Here is a 20,411-nt window from a genome sequence, read left to right as displayed (position 1 = left end):
GTGCCAGACTCTGGTTTCCTCCCCTGCTCTCCTTACTTTGGCATCCTCACAGACATTTGTCTTGCTGCAAGCAAATGAGATGGGATGTGGAGACACTGAGTGGAAAGGCTGGCTCCAGCAAAACACCTGGCTGCCAGCCAGGTGCTTTCATATTCCATCCCAGCTTCTGAGAAGGGGGGGAAACCAAAACACTTTGCCAGTCTCAGAGAGGAGCTACTTTGGGCAATTAATTTGAATATTCAATGTCTAAATGCTGTCCATGTATCCAATCTATCAGTTCAGGCAACTGGAGGTTGTTTTCCTAGAAGGGAGAAATCTTGCAACGGTGTCAGTCAGCGTTTGGGCACAGCAAGGAAACAGCCACCATGACTTGCTCCTGACATTTGTATGTGTGGAAGTGTTCCCAGTGCCACCTCCAGATAAAAGATAAGAGAGATGGTTGTGAACTGCTTGGTCACAAATACAAGGAAAGGCAGCATTTCCCTGGAAACAAGAGGATTTGGGAGCTGCTACATGCTGGAAAAATAATAATTTAGTGATATTTCTCCCCAAGTATTGCAGCTGGCTTTGGCTACAGAGCTGGGGGACTCATGGCAAACTGACCCCTTCTCAGGCTTATGAAGCACTGCAGATAATAAACTCTGAGGTTGAGCTGGTTGTGGTTTTGTAAAGGGTATCAGAGGTTTACACGGAGCAGGAATTCCCTGCATGCTGCCAGTGCCCAGCAGACCCTTTCCAGTGAGGGTGGTGAGACACTGGAACAGGTTGCCCAGGGAGATCATGGATGCCCCCTCCCTGGAGGTGTTCAAGGCCTGGTCTAGTGGAGGATGCCCCAGCCCATGGCAAGAGGGTTGAACCTAGATGATCTTTAAGGTCCCTTCCAACCCAAACTATTCTATGAATCTTGGAATAGGGAATGAGGAAAACTGACTTTTGATGTCACTGGATCCACAGGGTCTTGTGCTTCCTCTCTCTGTAAGCCCTAATAAAAGACAGTCTGAGCTATCAACATCATTTTACTGGGTCACCATGTTTCAAACCATCCAGGCAGTGAAATGAGATTTGCCCACTTAGAGCATCTGCTGACAAACTTGTTCCTACCTTATTCTCCAGTGCCCGAGGAACAGTGAAGACACAATCCGCTGCTTTCAGCTGGTGCTTGGGAGGCCACAGGCATTAAATATTTACCTTTGCTTGAAGCTGCAGGCACCAAAGCAGACCTGTGCTCACAACAGCCTGCCCCACATTCAGGTTTGTCAGATCTGGTGCTCAGCAATTAATCAAACTCTTGGCTTGCTCTGCAGAGGCAGTGGCTCAGCTGCACACGTGGGTGGAACTGCGGCTTCCAGCTCGGTGCATGGCTCCTTTCTGATGGATGTTTTGGTGCCTTTTTTTCCTTGGAGTCGTCTGCATCTTGTCTCTGAACTTGGGCTGAGGACTGACTCTGCCATGGTGTGTTTACAAGGCCTGGAGTGTTGTTCTGATGTTGCAGGAGCTTCTCTTATGAGCAATAGAAAGGAAGAATTCCAGAGCCTCCAAAGTTGCTGCTGCAAGTTTCACTGGTGCAGGAGCAAACATCCTGCACCTCATTTTAAAGTGCACAGAGACACAAGGGAATAAAGCAGAGAAAAGAAATCCAATGCTGCTTCAAATCAAGGCACAAATCAAGGCACAACTGCAGAACCTTGTGGAATTCAGCCTGTTCAGACCCTTCTGTTTTTTTTCCTAGCAATTCACAGTCCACACTGCAAACGTTTCAGCTGGTGTGGAAATCACAGCCAAGAAGTGCATTAGGTGAGCTGGCCAGAAGAAACTTAATGCCATTCCCTTTTATTTTCTCTTTTAGAGGGGGGAAAAAAAAAAACCAACCAACAAAACCAAAAAACCCACCAAACAACAAAACAGCAGGGACTGGGCCTGTGCAGACTCCTGTCCTGTTTCCAGAATGTTTCCCCAAAGGGCCCTGCTCCCTCAGCAGCTCCTCCAGCTGCTCTATGGATTAACAGCCAGGTCAGCTCCCCGGCAGGAATGAAGCTCCTGAGGTCAGCTCTGAAACTGGCTCCTGCTGCCAGCAGGGCAGCCAGGGAAGCTCTCTGGGCAGAGCTCCCCTCCATTGTCGTTCTCTTAGGTCAGTTGTTGGGTAATCACCCAGTTACTTCAACAGGAAGGAAGAGGCTTTAAAACCAGCCTACACTCAAGTCACACATGCTAGAGGCGTTCTGTCACACCACAAGCTTGGTGAAAGGGAAGAAAACCTCCACTTGCTCACCTAAAGCCTGCACTGAAGGTTCTGAACAGCAGAGGATTCCTTGGCCAAAACAATTCCCTAACACCAAGGCGAGGCTGTAAATGGTTTTTATTCATCGTCAGTAAATTTTTGTACACAAGGCAAATATTAATAGCTGAAAGGCAACACTTCTGGAGAGTATGTACAGAGCAATGTACAAGCAGGGGGGAGCGGTTTTTTAAAAGTATTCCATTGAACCATTTTATTTAAAAAAAAAAGTGATGCTTTTTTTTTTGTTCTAAGACCTCCCTTAGAAATAATTTATTGCCAATTTGAAACTAAAGCAAGGAAGGGGGCGGGGGGGGGGGGGAACGGGACAGGGCGGGGAGAGGGGAACCCAAATGAAACAGCAACAAACAAAACACCAAAAGAAAACAAACAAAAGAAGCAAATGAAACAAAACAAAAAAAACCAACAAAAAAATTTACAATAAAAAGTAGTCCCTGGAAAGTTTATAAAAAGTTAAACCATATAAAACTGTAAGCCACAAAAACATTTATACAAAGCTGATACAAATCTTGGGGTGGGGTGGGGGGGAGGAAGGGGTTGTTAAAGATCTATGAGGTTGTTACAAAATATATATATTTTTTTTTTTTTAACCTCCTTTTTTTTTTTTTCTAGCTTTTTTCTTTTTTTTTTTGTTTTTTACAGAAAGGCTTCACTTAAGGTTAAGCTCTCACTGCTACTCGGGAAGCGCAGGAAAGCGGCTTTTAAATAGTCTGCGATTCAACTCGGTTTTCAAGTACGATGCAAAGACATTGCCCAAAAAAAAAAAGAACCGACCAAACAAACTGCCCCAAAAATACAACAAAAAAAAAACAAAACCAAACCCCAAACCAATGGCACTGTATTGCAATGCTGTGGAATTCAAACCGGCTAGGTTAATGGTACCATCAAAGAGACAACGACCTGTAAAGTCAACTCGCGAGCCAATTCAGTTGTGGCGTGAAAACGCCGGATCCTTCGCAGTGACGGTTGGAGAAATGAAACCTTCGGCGACCAGAGAAAAGCCTTGGTTAAACGTGGGGAAGCTGTGAGCTGCTCCCAAATGTGGTGGCACAGAGTTTGACCCAGCTATCTGGGGATGATCATAAATACTATTATTAGCCAAGTGACAGGAAGCTTGAAACGCCCAGCCGAGCTGAGCTGGAGGAATTGTGACGGGCAAGGTTTAAAGCTACTAACTAGACAAATGAGTCCCTTGAGATCAGTGAACCCACCTGACTTTCGTATTTCAAGAGCAGATATTGGAGAAGAAAGCTTAAGTTTGACACAAACTGATGGCTTATGCTCCCACATACAACATATAAACCCAGGGAGGCCTGGGAAGCCCTGATGAACAGCCACAGTTTTCAGGTATCAGTGGACTGGCTTTGACACCCTGCAAGGGGGAACGGTTGCTACAACACCGGTTTCACCTTCCAATACTGGAAGGCTGTACAAGACAGTGGTATATCTCCATATGGTCAGTGATCTTTTTAAGAGCTCATTCCATCAAAGAGAACTAAGAAAGTCTTGGAAAACTTGATTTTCTACCTGCTTTCCCCACCTTCACTAGCAACACATCCAGACCTTGTACCACAGACTGGTTTACATGGACAAGCTTCACTCTTCCTCGCCACCTGTTTGTTTGCTTCATGATAAAAACCAAGCATAAACCAGTTTGCTCAAGACATCAATCCTTCAGCTCTTGTACCAAAGTTATATCCCACTACAAAGAAAGAGTATTTAGAATAAAAATCTCACAAGAAATATGACAGTACACACACTGTGCTCCTTTTCAGGCAGCTAAGAAAGAGTCAAGTCTGCAGATGGAACAGCCCAAGGTTGATTGGGTTTGTTTAGCCACTATGTTAACATAGGAACCATGTAAACAGTTACATCAAGAGTCAGTTGCCTCACCCCCTCTCTGAAGAAGTAGGGGTGGGAAATGCAAGTGATTTGACTCAGTCATTCCATTAAAAATCATTCATTTCTGCCTGAGATTCATATAGTGCTTTGCTACCAGGGCCTGCTTTGTCAGAAGTCCCACCTTCCTATCCTCCAGGCCCTGGGCTTCACAGGGAGAGTGATCTGAAAGGTTGAGAAGATGGAAATTTTGGGGTTGATTGAGGGGAGAAGCGTGCTGAATGTTTTTCCCACTTTAGCTCAGGTCAGAAGTGCCCAGTGCCTTGGTGACAGTCACTAGATCCTTAGCCTGACATCAGTTTTGAGGGTCTGTAGTAAATTAACAGGCAAATAGAGACAAAATTCATCAATATTTTACAGCTGCACATTATTTTTTTTTTCTTTTGTAGAAAAGATTCCTGGTAATCTTCACCTGATCTATTATCCAGTCTTATTAGTCTTTTCTGCAATCTAGTCTGCCACCATGCAAAACACATACTGCAGACCCTCTCCAAATGGATTACTTCAATCAGAGCGAGGTAAGTCCCTTGTTTTTTGAAAAGAAACTTGTTCAGACAGCTGTCGGCAAAGGGGTAAAAAAAACCACCTGCTACTCCTCCTGGTGACTAAAGAGGGCATGGATCTGTTCAATCCCTGTTTTCCAACCCTGGGCTTTGTGGCTACTAGGCAAGAGGTTTGTTTTCTGCTCATGTAGCATTTATAGCTCAACCAAATCAACCCATCATCCTTCTCCAAAGAGGGAAATGAAGAACTTCTGGACTCCCATGACAGGCATCTTGTCCAAGCCTTTAAATAGCCTCACTAGCTGCTTCTGAGGTCTCTAGTTTCTCTCTTTCATGAACCGCTCACATCAGACTTGAACACATCACACCAGATACAATCACATCCATGTCCACTGAGCAGACAAAACCTACATTAAATAGCCCCAACCAGAGCTACTGACAAGATCTGATTTAGATGCCGATCTAAATCCTCCTGACACCAGTGTTGCACCCAGACTATGTCTATCTTTAGATGCTGCACTGTCACTCCTCCCAAGCTCTTTCCAAAATTCTTCCCTCCCCAAACAGTGCCTTAGTGCAGAAACTGCAGACTGATGACTTAACTCACTGGATGGTATAAAAAATAGAGATCTTTCAAAGCACCCAGCTAAATAAAAGTACACTGTTCCCCTTCTACCCACAGGAGAACAAGGTACAGAGATGTTAATACAACTTACAGTAAGTAAAAGGCTAAGTTCATAAGACAGGCAGCTTTCCTATGTCCTAGCAGGGCCACTGCTCCAAGCAGTGAGGCTGTTCTGGCACTCTGCTTGCCACCCATTATGTTTGTGTTCAGAAAGATTCCTTTCAGGAAGTCTTGGCCAGCATCAGGATCCACAGGAATTGGCTGGTTCCACGGGGCAAAGTGGCAAGGTGAACACTACGGCCTGAGGGGAACACGGGAGCAGCAGTACTTCTTCACACACAAGCTCACCAGCTTACTCTCGTGTTGCAGCAGAGGATTTCTAGGCAAGAGGTTTTGGTTTTGTGTGTTTTTTTAAATCATTATTATTTTTTCAGTTACATGGCAACAGTAACAACCCCTTCTAAAATACTTAAAAGAAAAAAAAGAAAATCAAAATGAAACTGCAATGGAACTTTTGGTAAAATCTTTTCAGTCCCAAGCAGCACTCCAGAGTGTGCTGGGTGACATTATTTGGCTCAAGTACACTTAGGGTTGCTAGACCCAACTGGAAAGCCTCAGAAAGAACCTCGTCAGCTGAAGCACATCCGTGGTTTTTTTCCTTTGCTTTATCTTTTCTTCCCCATCCCCGAAAAACACATCCATCTTCAGGGGGGGTCAGCTACACAAGGCCTCTGTTGGGATCACTAAGGCCACTGAAAATATCATAGAGGAGGACAGAACACAAGGAGGCACTTAGGTTTGCAGGTCCTTCTGATCCCTCCCCAAATGCTTATTAACTGATTGAGGCACGCAGTAAGAAGTCACGAAGAAAGTCCAAACTTAACCAGTGCTACTAAAGCGCTTCGAGAACAAGTAAGGTACCTACACATAACATCTGGTTAGTGAAGATAAATCCAAGGTTAGTTTGCTTCCCCTTTCCACATCAGAATTTCATAGTGCTCTGTGCTTTGCCATGGCTCTAAGATGTACGACCGATGCAGTGGAGTGAACCCGTGTGCTGTGCCAGCCACTAACTCCTCATCACCAGATTTCTGTCTGCCCTGGGACTTCCTGCCAGGCACATCTGAAGCTCCCACTTGGAAGTATTTTCAAACATCTCCTAAGTCAAACCCCATGCAAAGATTTCTACTGGAACAGGAAGCATGTTACACCCAGGAATTCTAGCTTCAAACAGATGATTCAGCAAGGGACTGATGGGATTTTCTAACCAGCAATAGACCTGAGAAATCATAAGTCAGCTATGGTATCACAGTCTTCATCATGAAGTCAGAAGTGACGTTTCTTTCCCCCCCACCCCTCCCCTCTTAAATTACTGCCACAGTCTAACAATTGCAACAGTTTTGCTGAAGTTGGGAATTCTGCAGGTGGAATGAATTTTCTAGGATAAGATACACCTCTGGAACAGGTCCCATTTCTCACTTTACAGGTAACTTACACATAGGTCTGCTCTAAAATTACAACTCAAGTCAACTTGAAGCTACACTGGAAGAGATTTAAGCCTCAATTTCTGCAGAAATTGGCAATAATGTGTTCAGCAGCAGCTTTTAGCCACATCTCAAGAAGTCGGACAGGATCTGGATTTCTCTACTCCTGCTGTAAACTTCTAGTTCAGAAATAAGACCCCCGAAACAACCCAAACGAAACCAACCCAACACACCAAAGTTACTCAAATAGAAATGTCTTTTTTTTTGTTGTTGTTGCTGTGGGGGTTTTTTTGGTGGTGTTTTTTTTCTTTTGCACATCACTGCAACATGAGCTGCTTGAGGTTGTCGTGGAGGATGGTATCCTTTACATCACGGAAGACTAGCCGGATGTTCTCTGTGTTAATAGCAGTGGTGAAGTGGTGGTAGAGGGGCTTCTGCTGCTGGTCCCGGCGCTTAGTACGAAAACAATCCACCAGGAATTTTTGGACATCTGTTAAGCAGTGGGGATTCCCTTCAAACTCGGGGAAATAGTCTTTGATGCTGACTTTCTGCACTTTTTCCTCAAGCAAGTCCGTCTTGTTCAAGAAGAGGATGATGGAGACGTTGCTGAACACCCGGTTGTTGACTATCGTCTCAAAAATGTTCAGGGATTCCGTCAGGCGGTTGGTTTGCCGATCCTCCATCAGCACCTGGTCAAACTCACTCGAGGAAACCAGAAAGAGTATCGAGGTGACGCTGTCGAAGCACTCGAACCAACGCTTCCTCTCTGACCTCTGCCCACCGACATCGACCATTTTGAAAGGGACATTTTTGATCTCAAAGTCGTACTCGTGAATCCCTTTGGTGGGCCGCCGTGCCAGCAGGATGTCTTGCTGGGAGGGAAGATAGTCCTAAAAGAAATAAAGGAGAGTTCATGAAAATAATAATGAAAGAAAAAAAGAGAGAGAGACCTTTCCAAAAAGAAAAAAAAGACCTGGTGACCACATTGCAGTATCTGAAGGAGACCGACAGGAAGGCTGGGGAAGGACTGTTTGGAAGGACCTGTAAGGACAGGACACGGGGCAATGGTTTGAAACTGGAGCAGGGGAGATTTAGGTTGGACATCAGGAGGAAGTGCTGCACAATGAGGGTGGTGAAATACTGGAAAAGGCTGTCCAGGGATGTGGTTGAGGCCCTGTCCCTGGAGGCATTCAAGATCAGACTTGAGGTGGCCCTGGCCAGCCTAAGGTGGAAGTGTCTGGGCTGACAGGAGGGGAGTTGGACAGGATGGCCTTTAAGGGTCCCTTCCAACCTGATGCAATCTGTGGATCTGTAATTAGGATACAAGTCACAGGCATGGTGATTGCAACTGACTTGTAACCAAGAAAAAGGCACAGGAAAAGCACTAGATTTTGAGTAAACATACAGAATCTCAGAATCACCACATGCAGGGGCTGGATGGGACCTCTGGAGATCATCTAGTCCAACACCCCTGCAGTGAGCAGGGTCACCCACAGCAGGTTGCCCAGAAGCATGTCCAGACAGGTTTGGAATCTCTCCAGAGAAGGAGACTCCACAACCTCTCTGGGCAGCCTGCTTCAGGGATCCAGCATCCTCACAACAAAGTTCTTCCTCAGGTTCAGAAGGAACCTGCTGGGTTCCAGTTTGTGCTGTTGCCCCTTGTCCTGTCACTGGACACCACTGAAAACAATCTGGTTCCACCCTCTTGCCCACCACCCTTTAGATCTTGCTGAGCATTAAGAAGATCCCCTCTCAGGCTGCTCTTCTCCAGGCTAAACAGCTCCAGGTCTTTCAGTCTCTCCATTGAAAATGAGATGCTCCAGTCCTCCCAGCATCTTTGTAGCCTCTGTTGCACACTCTCCAGCTAACACAGAAGCACTTTGGAAAGAGCCAGAGTCCCAAGTAGGCAATATACCCAGTACTAAATCAAAACATGCACCCCAGAGAACTGAAGCTCTCCATTTGCCACATGACAAGGATCCCTAACACCCAAGATGTGTGCCAACAATTCTTCATGCCACTTTCCCTCATTGCTTTGTGCTTCATCCATCCTCTTCTGACTAGGCTGGGAAAACACACTGGCTACTAACATTGTGCAGCGAATGGGCTCTAAAGCAGGTTTCTCAAATCAGTAACCAGGTTTAATATCTCATTTTAACTAGGGGCACTCAGTTTCTCTCCCATTCTTCTGCATCTTCAGCCTGCCTTTCCTCCCAGCATTGAAGAGGCAGAATGGGTAGTTTCTAACCATGCACAGTCATCACCAACGGATGCAGATGTGAACAGGAAGAGGAATTCTTATTAGTCAGCTTTCAACAGCCTGAAACTCAAGACTCGTTTTGGGGGTTTCTTCATTCTTAGAACTGCACTTTGCATATGGTCCAAATCTCTCTGCTATTCAAAGAGTGCCTCTACAACAGACAGCTGGGCTGATGCTGAAGTGCAAAGCTTTGTTGTTCACTTGTTATGGAAATTCTTCCTTACATTTTTCCAGCATTCCTCACCACTTCAGCACAGTGATTTAGGTTTCAGAAGTTAGCAGGGAGGTTGGGCTAGATGATCTCCAGAGGTTCCTCCCAACCCCTGTGACTGAGTTTCAGTCTCCTCTTCATGCATGATCTATGATCTTCCTTTGACAGTGCCAGTTACCAGGCTTGGAGTTTTTATAGATGTGATGGACCAAAAAGTCTGATTCAACTAATAATGCAGGGTGGGGGGCACACACACACAGCTACACAGCAATTCAAATGCTAGTATTCCAAGTTTAAGGCAGTTGGGCAAGTTTGATCCACAGCCCTTAAGAACTCAAAAAGTGAGTATAACACTCCAAAAACTCAAGGACCACTTTGCTTTACTCTGTAAGCTCAAAAAGTGAAACTATCTAGAGAGAGACAAGAGATTTGTCTGAACTCCTGGGTTTATTCAAGCTGCCTGTGACTAAGGCACTGATTTTTATTATGGCAGGAATGACAAAGCAACTCTGAGGCACTGACTCCCCACCCTGTACTTTCTGCTTGGTACTCTTACACGTCCCAGACCCACACTCTGCAGCAGAGCAGAGCTGCTAAAGCAGCACTATGTGCTCTCCAAACTGAGCAACAGCCTCGTGCTGCCATTCCCTTCTCTGACTAAAGGAAGCAACTTTAAAGGGCTGTAAGGTTTTTCTCTTTGGTACATTTATCTTGAGTCCTTTCTGCCCCAAATTGTTAGAGGGGGAGGACAAGCAGGGGAATGGAGTGACTGTATCCAATGTCACTAGGCACACCTGAAGGGATTTGGAGTAAAGCTGGTTGGTAACATTGAGACAAGAGAATGTCACAGGTTCAACACTTAACTCCATCTTTCCAACAGGAACCTACAATCTTTTGTTACTCAGGAAGTTAGTCTCAGGTTCTCAGAACAAACCCAGCAAGCCTTAGAGAAGATCAGGAGTGACTGAAATTACTGAAGTAAATAAATAAAATCGATTAACATAATAAGCAAAGCCATAGGGACTTTCACTATTGAAAAGCAGAGAACAAAGCAAACTCTTCTGGGAGCTGGCCTGTCATGTTTACTCAGTAAAGCTTTCAAGAACAAGGAGCGTAGCCCTCAAATTCCTGACAAATTCCTTCTCAAGTATTGCTCATTTAAAATTCCTTCCACACTTGCAACCACAAATCAAATCCTTCCAAGTTCTGCATGTGCAGAAGACTTACCGTGGTTTACATCAGAGAATGGCTGCTCTGATGACCACTGCAAAGGAGCACACGGGAAGTCAAGTGCTTGGAAAACAGCCATCCTTTGGCTACAGGCAACCAAATGCACCAAATCCTAAGAAATCTCCCAGGTTTTTTGTTAACTCTCTGAAGGATGGTTATGTTTTATCTCTCAAGCCCAGAATCCTGGGATACTCATGCTTGGGTGACAGGGTTGTGGAGTCTCCTCCTCTGGACACTTTCAGAACCCTCCTGAATGCATTGCTCTGTGGACTGCCCTAGGTGATCCTGCTTTGGCAGGGGGATTGGACTGGATGATCTCTGGAGGTCTCTTCCAACCTCTAACAGTCTGTGATTCTGTCACTATAGCAACTTCGAACTAGCCCTTTCCCATTGCTTGATCCCATTCTCCAAAGCTGGACACTTCTGCCTTAGGTGAATCTTTTCCTTGGACATAATGAGGATCATTTCCAAAGTCCTTCCATTGTCAGTCACTACTTTCCCACAGGCATTCCCAAGCAGACTCTCTCCTTTTCCACACTTCACCCAATTATTCATGTTGACTGTTTTCCTTCTCACCTTTTCCCACGTTTGTGTTGGTTGTCTGGGGTTTTTCAGCTTGTTTGTTAGGATTTTTTTTGGTGGTGGTGATGGTTTGTTGTGAGGGTTTTTTTTGTCTCTGTGTGTGGGCTTATTTTTTTGGGAGGGGAGGTCTGCTGATGTTTTTGTTCTGTTTTCTGTGCAGCTCTCCCTCTGCTATTGATTCAGAATGTGTGCTTTGACTCCTTCCTCCTACTCATTACAGTCTGTTTTCTTCTAAAGGCCTTCTGGTTCTCAGGTAGGCTCTTTCAGCTATCACTTCACTGATTGTCTAGTTAAAATTTAGAATCTAAGGCATGAATAAGATCTAATCACAACATGGAAAGCAGTGTCTCTCTCTGAGCTATTTTGAATACATATAGTCTGTGCTGGCAGTGGAAATAACAACAAACAGTTACAAGGAATCCAGCTGATCCCACGTGCATATATATGCAGCCAGCTACTCCTATTTTGCTGATCTGATTAAATCTGAACATTAAGTTCTTTCCCCTGTGTGCTGTTATCATCAGCTCCCTTTTGGCAGCAGGCACCTAAGCTCCCTTTCAGCTAGAGGCACATGAATGGCAGCTCTATCTGTTTATAAGCAATTTAGTTGCAGACCAGCCCAGTTGTATCAGATAAGAGATAAGAGCAGTAAAATACTTCCATTAATGCAGTTTGGGGAAATAATCATTAGACAAATCTTGCATATAGATAAGAATAAACCAGAAGAACCTATCGAATCTTTCACTTGGTACAAGAACTTAGCTACCACTTCTTTCACAGGGACCTAACATCTTCTATGCAGCAGATGTCAGCGAGCCCTCCTGTATCTCAACATCCTTTGGTCTAACTTCAAACCAGAAAAGCTGCAATTCAGAGCTCAACGTTCCCACAGCAACATCAGGCCTACAATGAACGTGTGTGTATAAAAAACAACCCTCTAGTGACTTCAAGTTTCATGCTTCAATCAAGAAGGGACCACAGTTTCTGAATAAGTAACTTTGAAAAGAAGCTGCAAAAGCCAAAGAAAACAACCAAACAAAACAAACCCAAACAAACAGAAAAAACCCAAACTTTTGAAACTAAACTGGCACTGGATTCAAAGACCATGAGACATCCACCATTAGCAAAAAGTTTAACAATTCATGAAGTGAGGGCAGTTCTATTGCCTTGTAACTCAAGAACAAATCAAAATTAGATGAAACATGAGGGCGGTGAGGCACTGAAGAGGTTGCCCAGGGAAGTTCTGGAGGCTCAAACTCTGCAAGTGTTCAAGGCCAGATTGTATGGATCTTGGAGCAGCCTGGTCTATTAGGAGGTGTCCCTGCTCATGGCAGGGGGTTGGAACTAGATGACCTTTAAGACCCCTTCTAACCCAAACCACTCAAAGAGTGAGTGCTGGAGGTCTCAAGCACACTATCTGGGAAGCATCTGCATTCTGCAAGATGAACACCAGCACTCTAGCTAGAAAAAAAATAACAGTTCAAAGCAGAAAAAGAGTCTGGCTTAAAATGAAAATTTATCTCAAGGAAAAATTAAATTAAGCATGATGTAACAGGACTCAATTGAAGTGGTTTGGATTCCTTCATCAGCTGCAAATGACCATGGAGAAGCTGCCTCCCTACAGAGTTGAAGCATGCTATTCTAAAGGCAGTTTTTCCACATGACAGTTCTGCAACAGTCCACTAACGTGTGGCACACAGCTTCCTTAACCAACCTTCCTGTCAAAAAGTATTCTATAGAACACTCAACCTTTTCCTCAGAGAAACACATTTTATTCAGTACCCAGTTTGTTTTAGCAGGTACTACAGTAGGTGTACTGATTTACTCTAGCGTTCACAACTGGAACAGTTTGGGTTGCAACGGACCTTAAAGGTCATTTAGTGTTCCCAACTGGATGTTTAAAACCAAAAGCACTCGGTTCTCATTCTGAATTTTTTTTACCATGAGAACAGTCAGGCATTGGAAACATCTCCCAAGGAAAGTGGTGGACTTCCCTGCAGTGGACAGTTTGAAGACTCAGCTTGACAGTGTGCTGGCCCAGCTCATTTCATCTTCCCTATCACCTAGAATGGCTGGACCAGCTGATGATTGGGGTCCCTTCCAAGCTGGCATTCTGTGATTTATGGATATCAATTAGTGTTGAACTGCTATTTTAAACAGTCTGCTGACTGAATAAGCAGCAGTTTTTTCTTCAATTTCTACTGAAGTTTCATTTCCAGAAAGTCTCTTGGCCCTTGCATAGCCCTGTGGTTTTGACATGCCAGTGATGAACTGCTGAGATAATGGGACAGTCAAAGTTAACTAAAGATAAAGTTCTTTGAATAGACACTAACTACATTTCATCTGTTTAAAACCCAGAGATCAAGAAGGCTACTTCAAACTGAAGAATGAAAGGAAAAAGAACTTACTTGTTCTCCGAGTTTATCCAAGTTGTCCAAGAAATACTTTACAGATTCCCCCTAAAAACAAAGCAAATGGATATTCAAATAAATGTCACACTTGAGCCCAACAGTTCACATGCTGGAGTCCAGCTCATTTAGCAAAATCTAGGTTTCAAGTGTTGTGAGCTTTGATCACTGCTATTTTTTAAAGCAGCCACCCCAAGAACACCACTGACATTTTATTTTTAGACCAGTTAAGCTTAAAAGCAGAGGTAAGTACATTTAAAATAGTTAAATTCTTTCCAGGTTTAGAATTGCTACATAAATCCTACAGTGCTATCCACAGGGAGTATCAAGGAAGCAATCACACCTTCACTATGAAAGGAAAAAAAAAAGATACATTAAATTCTTCTGAGGCTTTGAAGAGCCTGGACATCCAGACATTCCAATACAAGTTAATCTGTAACTGTGTTGCCATAGATCCCATTCACAGAGGTACTTCCCCCAAGCACAGCAAATGACTCATAGACAGGAGGATGAGAAACCACAACAGATGAAGCATTTTACTCAAGTTTCCTATCAGAGACCAAGTTGGAGGAGAACTCCTTACTGTGGAAGGAAGGAGCAGAGCTCCACACTGCCATACTGCACGGTATCACCAGGTTATCTTCCAGATTCAAGCCACCATTGTCCTCACAAATAGGAGCTGCAGTTTTTAATCCCTCCAGCAATGCAGAACTAAAGATCGTTTATTGGGAGTTTGAACTACTGCCAACTCCCCTGAACTCCATTAGGGTGCTGGGATTAAGGAAGAATCCTTACAAGCATGCTGCTGAACCTGAGTTTACTTGCAATAGGGAATGCACTGGTTGAATTTACTGCCAAGGGAAGCAGCACCTTTCTAAGATTCTCAGCATCATCAGAGAAGCACAAACATGGTTCCTTTTGAAAGGGCTTGAATATCAAGCTGTAACTGCATTACTTTAGAGTAAACACAGAAAGCAACCTTCTGTGCTTTTATAGAAGAACAAGAATTCTGCTGAGAAATTCAAGAAGCACCCAAGGCTGGGGTGACTGCATCTAAACCAGACAACCAAATTAGGACAGGAGTTACACCCTGATAATGATTTCCCCTCACTTCCATTTGAACTCTGCTAAGTTATCTAGGAAGAATATCAAATCTCACTATTAAACTGTGCCATCTAAGCAGAAGAAAAGTAGGGTAGGGTAAAGAACAGCCCAGAAAGGGTTCTGGCAGACACATAAGCCAGGGATATCTGCTACTAAAATAAGTTACATAACACAAGCAGATACCACACCTTTAAGCATGCAGTTTGAACATCAACTTTTAATTGAGCAAGACTGGGACTCTGGTTGAAACATGTCCTGTGCTCAACACACCTGCAGGGGAGGAGTCCAGCACAGTTCCACTACCTTATTTTAGCTTCTCTTTGGCTTAAAACATGACTGATTTTATCTAGGGTGACAAACTGCAGCAGTAACACTAACCACTGTAAGGCCTGGTGGCACACAGCAGCACTGCTGGCAGTGACAGCAGGATTTTGCACCTACATCTTTTTCAGCGCTTCAGGAACGCATCCTAGCCATGATCCTAAGGAAAGTGCATGGGAAAGGGCATTCCTATTTCACTGAAAATACACAACCTTGATGCACAAACCCATCAAGCCTCCCAAGCAGGCCTAACAGAATTCAGGTGCTCCAAGTACTAAGGCCACTGTCTGTAGCTGAGTATTAAGACAAAATAAAGTTTAAGTCTGACCTTAATTTCTTGTTTAGATCCTAGTAGGAGCTGGCAAGTCTCCCCCACAGGACTATGTCCCAATCAGCCAGATTTCAGCCTCATTAAGTGGAGGTATTTGTTCTAGAATACCTGGACCTCAGAGGCTATAAGCATGTGTGTCCATGCAGGCATACATATATTTTAATCTTAGATAGCTCCTTTTTTATCCTACTTATGGCAATGCTTACTCCCTAAAGAAGCATTAACTCCCCAGCACTGGAAAGAGTAACATGAGTTACCTCTTCTCCAAGACCCAAGGCTTACAGCTGCTGCAGTGGATTGAGCAGCTGGAGCAGACAGTAAGCCACAGACTGTAAAGGTCACAAAACATCCCCAGAAGCAGCTTCCCAGAAGAGGGGATTTCCTGAAAACATGAATGCAAGATACACTGCCCTGCAGCAACAGGAATGCTCTGGAGCCAGGCACCCAGCAGCAGAGCAACTGCCAAGACGACTTCTCAGCTATCTGGGCTGTCCCATACCAAAGTCAATGGGAGACAGTTATCAAGGTGGCCATTCTCAATCTGAAGAGATTCAACCACAAAAGTAACCAGTTACAAGCGTAACAGAGTTTATAAAGCACTGACATTCCAGTTTCCCTCCTCTATATCTTTGGCTCAGTCACTGGGTTCTTCCCTGATGAAAATCTACACAGACAACTAATGACACACCAAGCGTCATCAACATGACTCAACTCTCTATTTTGAGATAAAAGTTGTTTGATCACTGGCTTTTATCAATTTGCATGGCATCAAGAACTTACAACTCCTTCAAATTCATCATTTGTTCCTTCCATCCCCTTCCAGGTACCTCTCTATACCATACAGCTACAGAAGCCTTCACTAGTGGTAATTTTCCAGCTAGCTGACCTGGCCATCTTATTAGCACTAAGCTCTGCTAACTACAGATACTCTTGAAGAGCAAACTACCATGGCTCACAAATGATTATCAGAATGCACTACTGTAGAGCTGAAGAGTTTTGACCCACTCAAAGCAAGCTTCACAAAGGTATCACTATAAAGCACCCAAGCATGACTCTTCTTCCTTTTCCAAAGGGGTGAATCTCTGCATTTTATGCAATAATGAAGAGAAACTCACTGAAAAAGCCATCACACAACAACCAAGCCTTAATGCCAGCAGTTACTGAGTAAGAAATGATCAATTCACAACGCTGTACAACAAGGCAGCTTCTGAATGAGGCAACTTTTTCTTGCTTTTAGAACAAGATCTCACTCTGTGAATAGATGACAGTGGCTATATTTAAGCAGCTCTATCCAACACTTTTCATGTCCTAAAATTCCCCTTTAGACAAACTGTAAACTCTCTGGTTTACCCCACATTGACTAGAGAAAAAATGAAACTTGGTTTCCCCACTCTGCCCCACTAATTCTGGTGTGGCTCACCACGTCCAGCCCCTGCCACGTGGCCACTGCAGCAATCTGCTGCTGTCATCATGCCACAGAGAAGCCACACCAAGGACAAAATCAATATGAGACTGAGAAACGGCAGGATCTGCCCTATGAAGAAACTCTGTAGTTCTCCATTACATTCCCCTTGGTTTCATACCCATGTTCTGTGAGCACATACGATGGAAATTTGAAGTCAAGTTGTGAAGGTGTTCAATTAGTCACAGGTGAACTTCTGGGTATTTTTAAATGCAGGTCAACCCCTTAAAGTAATTTTTACAGTTGAGCAGTTCCAAACTGCAGGCTTGTGAAGCATGGTTGAAGCTTACCAATGACCTGTTGCTGCAGGAACCATACCACTGAGCCTTGTTCACTGCCTGCTTCCTCCCAGTCAAAGCCCAGGCCCTAAGATTCCACGGAAGTAACAACTGCAGGGTTGAGCCCATTTCTGATGTGCATGTCGACATATTGCAATAAAGCAAACTTCCTGAACACAGAGCAGTGCAACAGAATGAATGGCCTACACATGAGCTGCAAGAACGTCCCAGTGAGAGGTGACTTTGCTTTTTGCTCTTTCAATACAATATTAAACTAAGTTGTGTATTAGACTATCAGATGTTAAGTAATCAATTTGCTTGCAGAAGATGTCCTTTTTTTTTGTTCAGATGGAGCACACACATCTCAGCTGCAGCCCTTCAGCCTCCTCCTGATTCAGAAATGCATGTAAACCACAGGAAGTTGACTGTTAAATAACTTTATTCACAACTGTCAAGTATTCCGTTTTCAGAAAGGTTTGATTCAAACCAGCTTGCGTGTGTGCTGGAGTCTTGTGATGCTCGCTGAAGGCAGCCAAGCCAAGTCATTTCATCATGAACATACAAGTGATTTACAAAAACACACAACTACATCATATTCTTATCAAGATACTTGATGTTTCAACATCAGCTTCCCTTAGAAACATAGTATTTATTTTAAGTAGCCTTGTTTGTGCCTGTACAATGAAACCTCTCCAGGTTTAGGTCACGCACTCTTGGTGCAGAGGAGATGACAGCACAAATTGCTCATTTACCTATAGGACAACAGGGTACTGTAGCTGCTGGTGTGGCCATCTGAAGTAAAGCAGACCAGTTATCTTTTATAAACAACACATGGCACAGAGAAAGATTACTGTCTAAAATGTTGCTAGTTACTGCCTAAAGCAAAAGAAACCACAGAAGTATTTTGGGGAGGAAAAAAAAAAAAGAAGACTACATGAAATATACAGGAGATGAACACATCTTTTAAACCCAGGAAGTGGCACCAATTTATTTGGTTTCCATGCAAACAATGTCAGCAATCTAAATGTGATTTGTTGTGCCCTTAGCACAGCCAAAATGGCTTTTTAGCTGTTCTAAGGGAACACAGCCACTGTGCTTTTTCCAACAGCAATCACTTAAAAAGACAGACAGAAGAAGCATCAAATAAAGATTTGCTCATCACGAGGTTTAAAGAAAGAAGCACAATTTATCAAGCTATCTGCATTTGGCTGCAAGTTCACGGGAACATACTGAACTGACAAGACTGAAGTATCTGAAGGAATAAATCAGATATTTGAAGCAAAAAGGAGACATAACTTAGTAACTCAAGATTAGAATCATAGGAACCACCAAATGTTTTCTTCTCCTGACCTTATGTGAATTGCTGTGGAAAAAGAAGAAACGAAGTTTTCCTATGTTACTTAACAAAAAACCACCAACAACAAAAAATCTCACAAACAAACAATAAGCACAAAAAAAGCTTTTGTAAAAGCCTGGCTTAGAATAAGGACAGGTAACTGCAAAGCTTTTAGGCTGGTGTGTACATGCCTAACTTGACACACAAATCAAACCATCCACAAGAAGGGAAAAGTAGTTTATAAGAAGAAAGATGGTGGAAGAATAACCAGATCCTTAAAATTCAGCATCTTAGAACCCCCTAGTAATCCTAGAGCATACACTTAATTTTGTAGAGGGCTGTTTTTCGCTGTTTTTTTCCCCTCTTAGGGGCTTAACCCAGGTAAATCCACGTCTGAAGATTTTGGCAAAGAATCCAGAGAAAAGAACACCTAACCTTTATTTTCTTGATACCTCACTCCAAGCTGACTCAAAGACTGACTGCAAATCAATATTGCTGCTCCTAAAGTTTCAACAGATGTCTTTGGAAATGGCAGTAATAAGCATGGGGATAATTAATGCTGAAATGTTTTAGTGAAATAAATGCAGATTTCCTAGTGGAAAAGGTATTAGAGAGCACTACAACCTCCTCCCTCTCCACCCAAATGAGAGATGTCTACAGTTAGACAAATGAGGGAGGTGACAGATTTATGCTGTGAATGCACCTAGCTATAATTATATTCCTGAGCTCAAATCCACAATTCCCTCAGTTGTTTGACTAGAAATTGTTGAACTGAGTCTTGAGACATTTAATTGGTTTGTTTTCTTTTACTACCCTCGGACTTGGAGTTAGATAAAATAATCTTGGCTCCTTCAAAGCTTTCAGGTTTCTACAAATTGATTTCTCTCATCAGTCACTCCTCCCAGGGCTTTCTCAGGAGGATTCCCTTTTCAAACATGCCCCAGTCAACAAAACAGGACAAAACTTCTACACTTCCTTTATTCAAAGAACTAAATTTAAACCCCAGATGTTTGCCATATTTTATAGCAGCAATTTAACAACTTGCATTGGTATCTCCTAAAGTGAAACAATTTGTTTCCCAACTGCCACTGCTCTGCTCTATACTTGCAATGGTGCCCTCTGTCTCAGCAGCAATTTTATTAGCAGTGTTTTGGGAGTTTACAATGAGCAGACACAATAACTAATTTTTAATAAGGGTGCTAAGGGTACTTAGGGAAAAGTGTTGAGGTAAGCAACAGTAAATTTATTTACCAAACTGCAGGCCTGGGTCAAAATATTTGAAAGCTGCTAACACAAAACACATTTCCTGGAGAGAAAGATGTTTCCTTTCTCTAAGTGTTAATTATGGCTATAGTTATGCTAAACCCAGCATAAACTGGCACTCCCACCAAAACAAAGCAGTCCCCATTCATGCCCACAGCAGCATTTCTGCAGCCTTGTGCAGACCAGCCAACTGCTCTGTGTTAAACCTAAACCTCCCCCTCGGAAGGAAGGACAAACAGCTTTAAAAGGGCACTGCTGCCAGTGGACCAGCCTTAAACGGGCTGAAGCACAGAAACCACATGTCAAGTTCAGACATTTCAGGATCTCCGTACTTCTTTCTCTCCAGCTCCACCATTTGAATAGTCATTTAAATCTGATCTGCCCAGTTTCAAAGCTAAAATTTAAGCGTGTTGGGATTAATTGCTGCTTCTACATTTGCTTATAGAGGCATGCAAAATAATCCTGTTCTCCATCAAAATACATCACAGCTCATCTCACCTCAGGGAACTCTATCTTACTTCCTCTTTTCAGCACTTCTAACCTGCACCTCCAGTTGTATTTGACTTCCTTCAAAGCACTCAGAACTGCATCACAAGCTGTAGAAGCGAAACCTCTCTTGTGTTTGGCCACACAAACCGAGCATCTGTCCTAAACAAAAGTGTCATGTCCTGACTCACAGAAATCATTTGGTAGCAGAACAGCTGGATCACATCAGGTACAGGGTGCTCAACAGCATGAAGCTACAACAGCACCAAGAAAGGGAAGAGTCACACACGTTTATTTAATGACTGACATTTTTCTCTTACATAATGGCATTT

At 43.4% G+C, this 20,411-nt stretch overlaps 1 protein-coding gene across 2 annotated transcripts in view; it reads right to left on the bottom strand.

The window, feature by feature from the left end:
* Window positions 1-2,339: 2,339 nt before the first annotated feature.
* The window catches only part of GNA13 (G protein subunit alpha 13), a 30,358-nt gene continuing 12,286 nt past the window's right edge, over window positions 2,340-20,411 (bottom strand). Inside the window, exons 3-4 of one of the 2 annotated variants that reach the window (XM_068151147.1) lie at window positions 13,499-13,549; window positions 2,340-7,697 (exon numbers count right to left, since the gene is read on the bottom strand). In XM_068151147.1, the coding sequence (XP_068007248.1) occupies window positions 7,125-7,697; window positions 13,499-13,549 (624 nt within the window). In that variant the 3' untranslated portion in view covers window positions 2,340-7,124. The remainder of the gene's footprint in view (window positions 7,698-13,498; window positions 13,550-20,411) is intronic. The other variant, XM_068151148.1, reaches the window with a different exon arrangement.

The sequence above is a fragment of the Melanerpes formicivorus genome, unplaced genomic scaffold (assembly GCF_026170545.1).
Source record: "Melanerpes formicivorus ecotype bairdi unplaced genomic scaffold, bMelFor1.0.p_v2 SCAF_21, whole genome shotgun sequence".
In the NCBI taxonomy this organism is placed as follows: domain Eukaryota; kingdom Metazoa; phylum Chordata; class Aves; order Piciformes; family Picidae; genus Melanerpes; species Melanerpes formicivorus.
The sequence above is the reverse complement of the archived record's forward strand: the minus strand, read 5'-3'. Positions and strand labels throughout refer to the sequence as shown.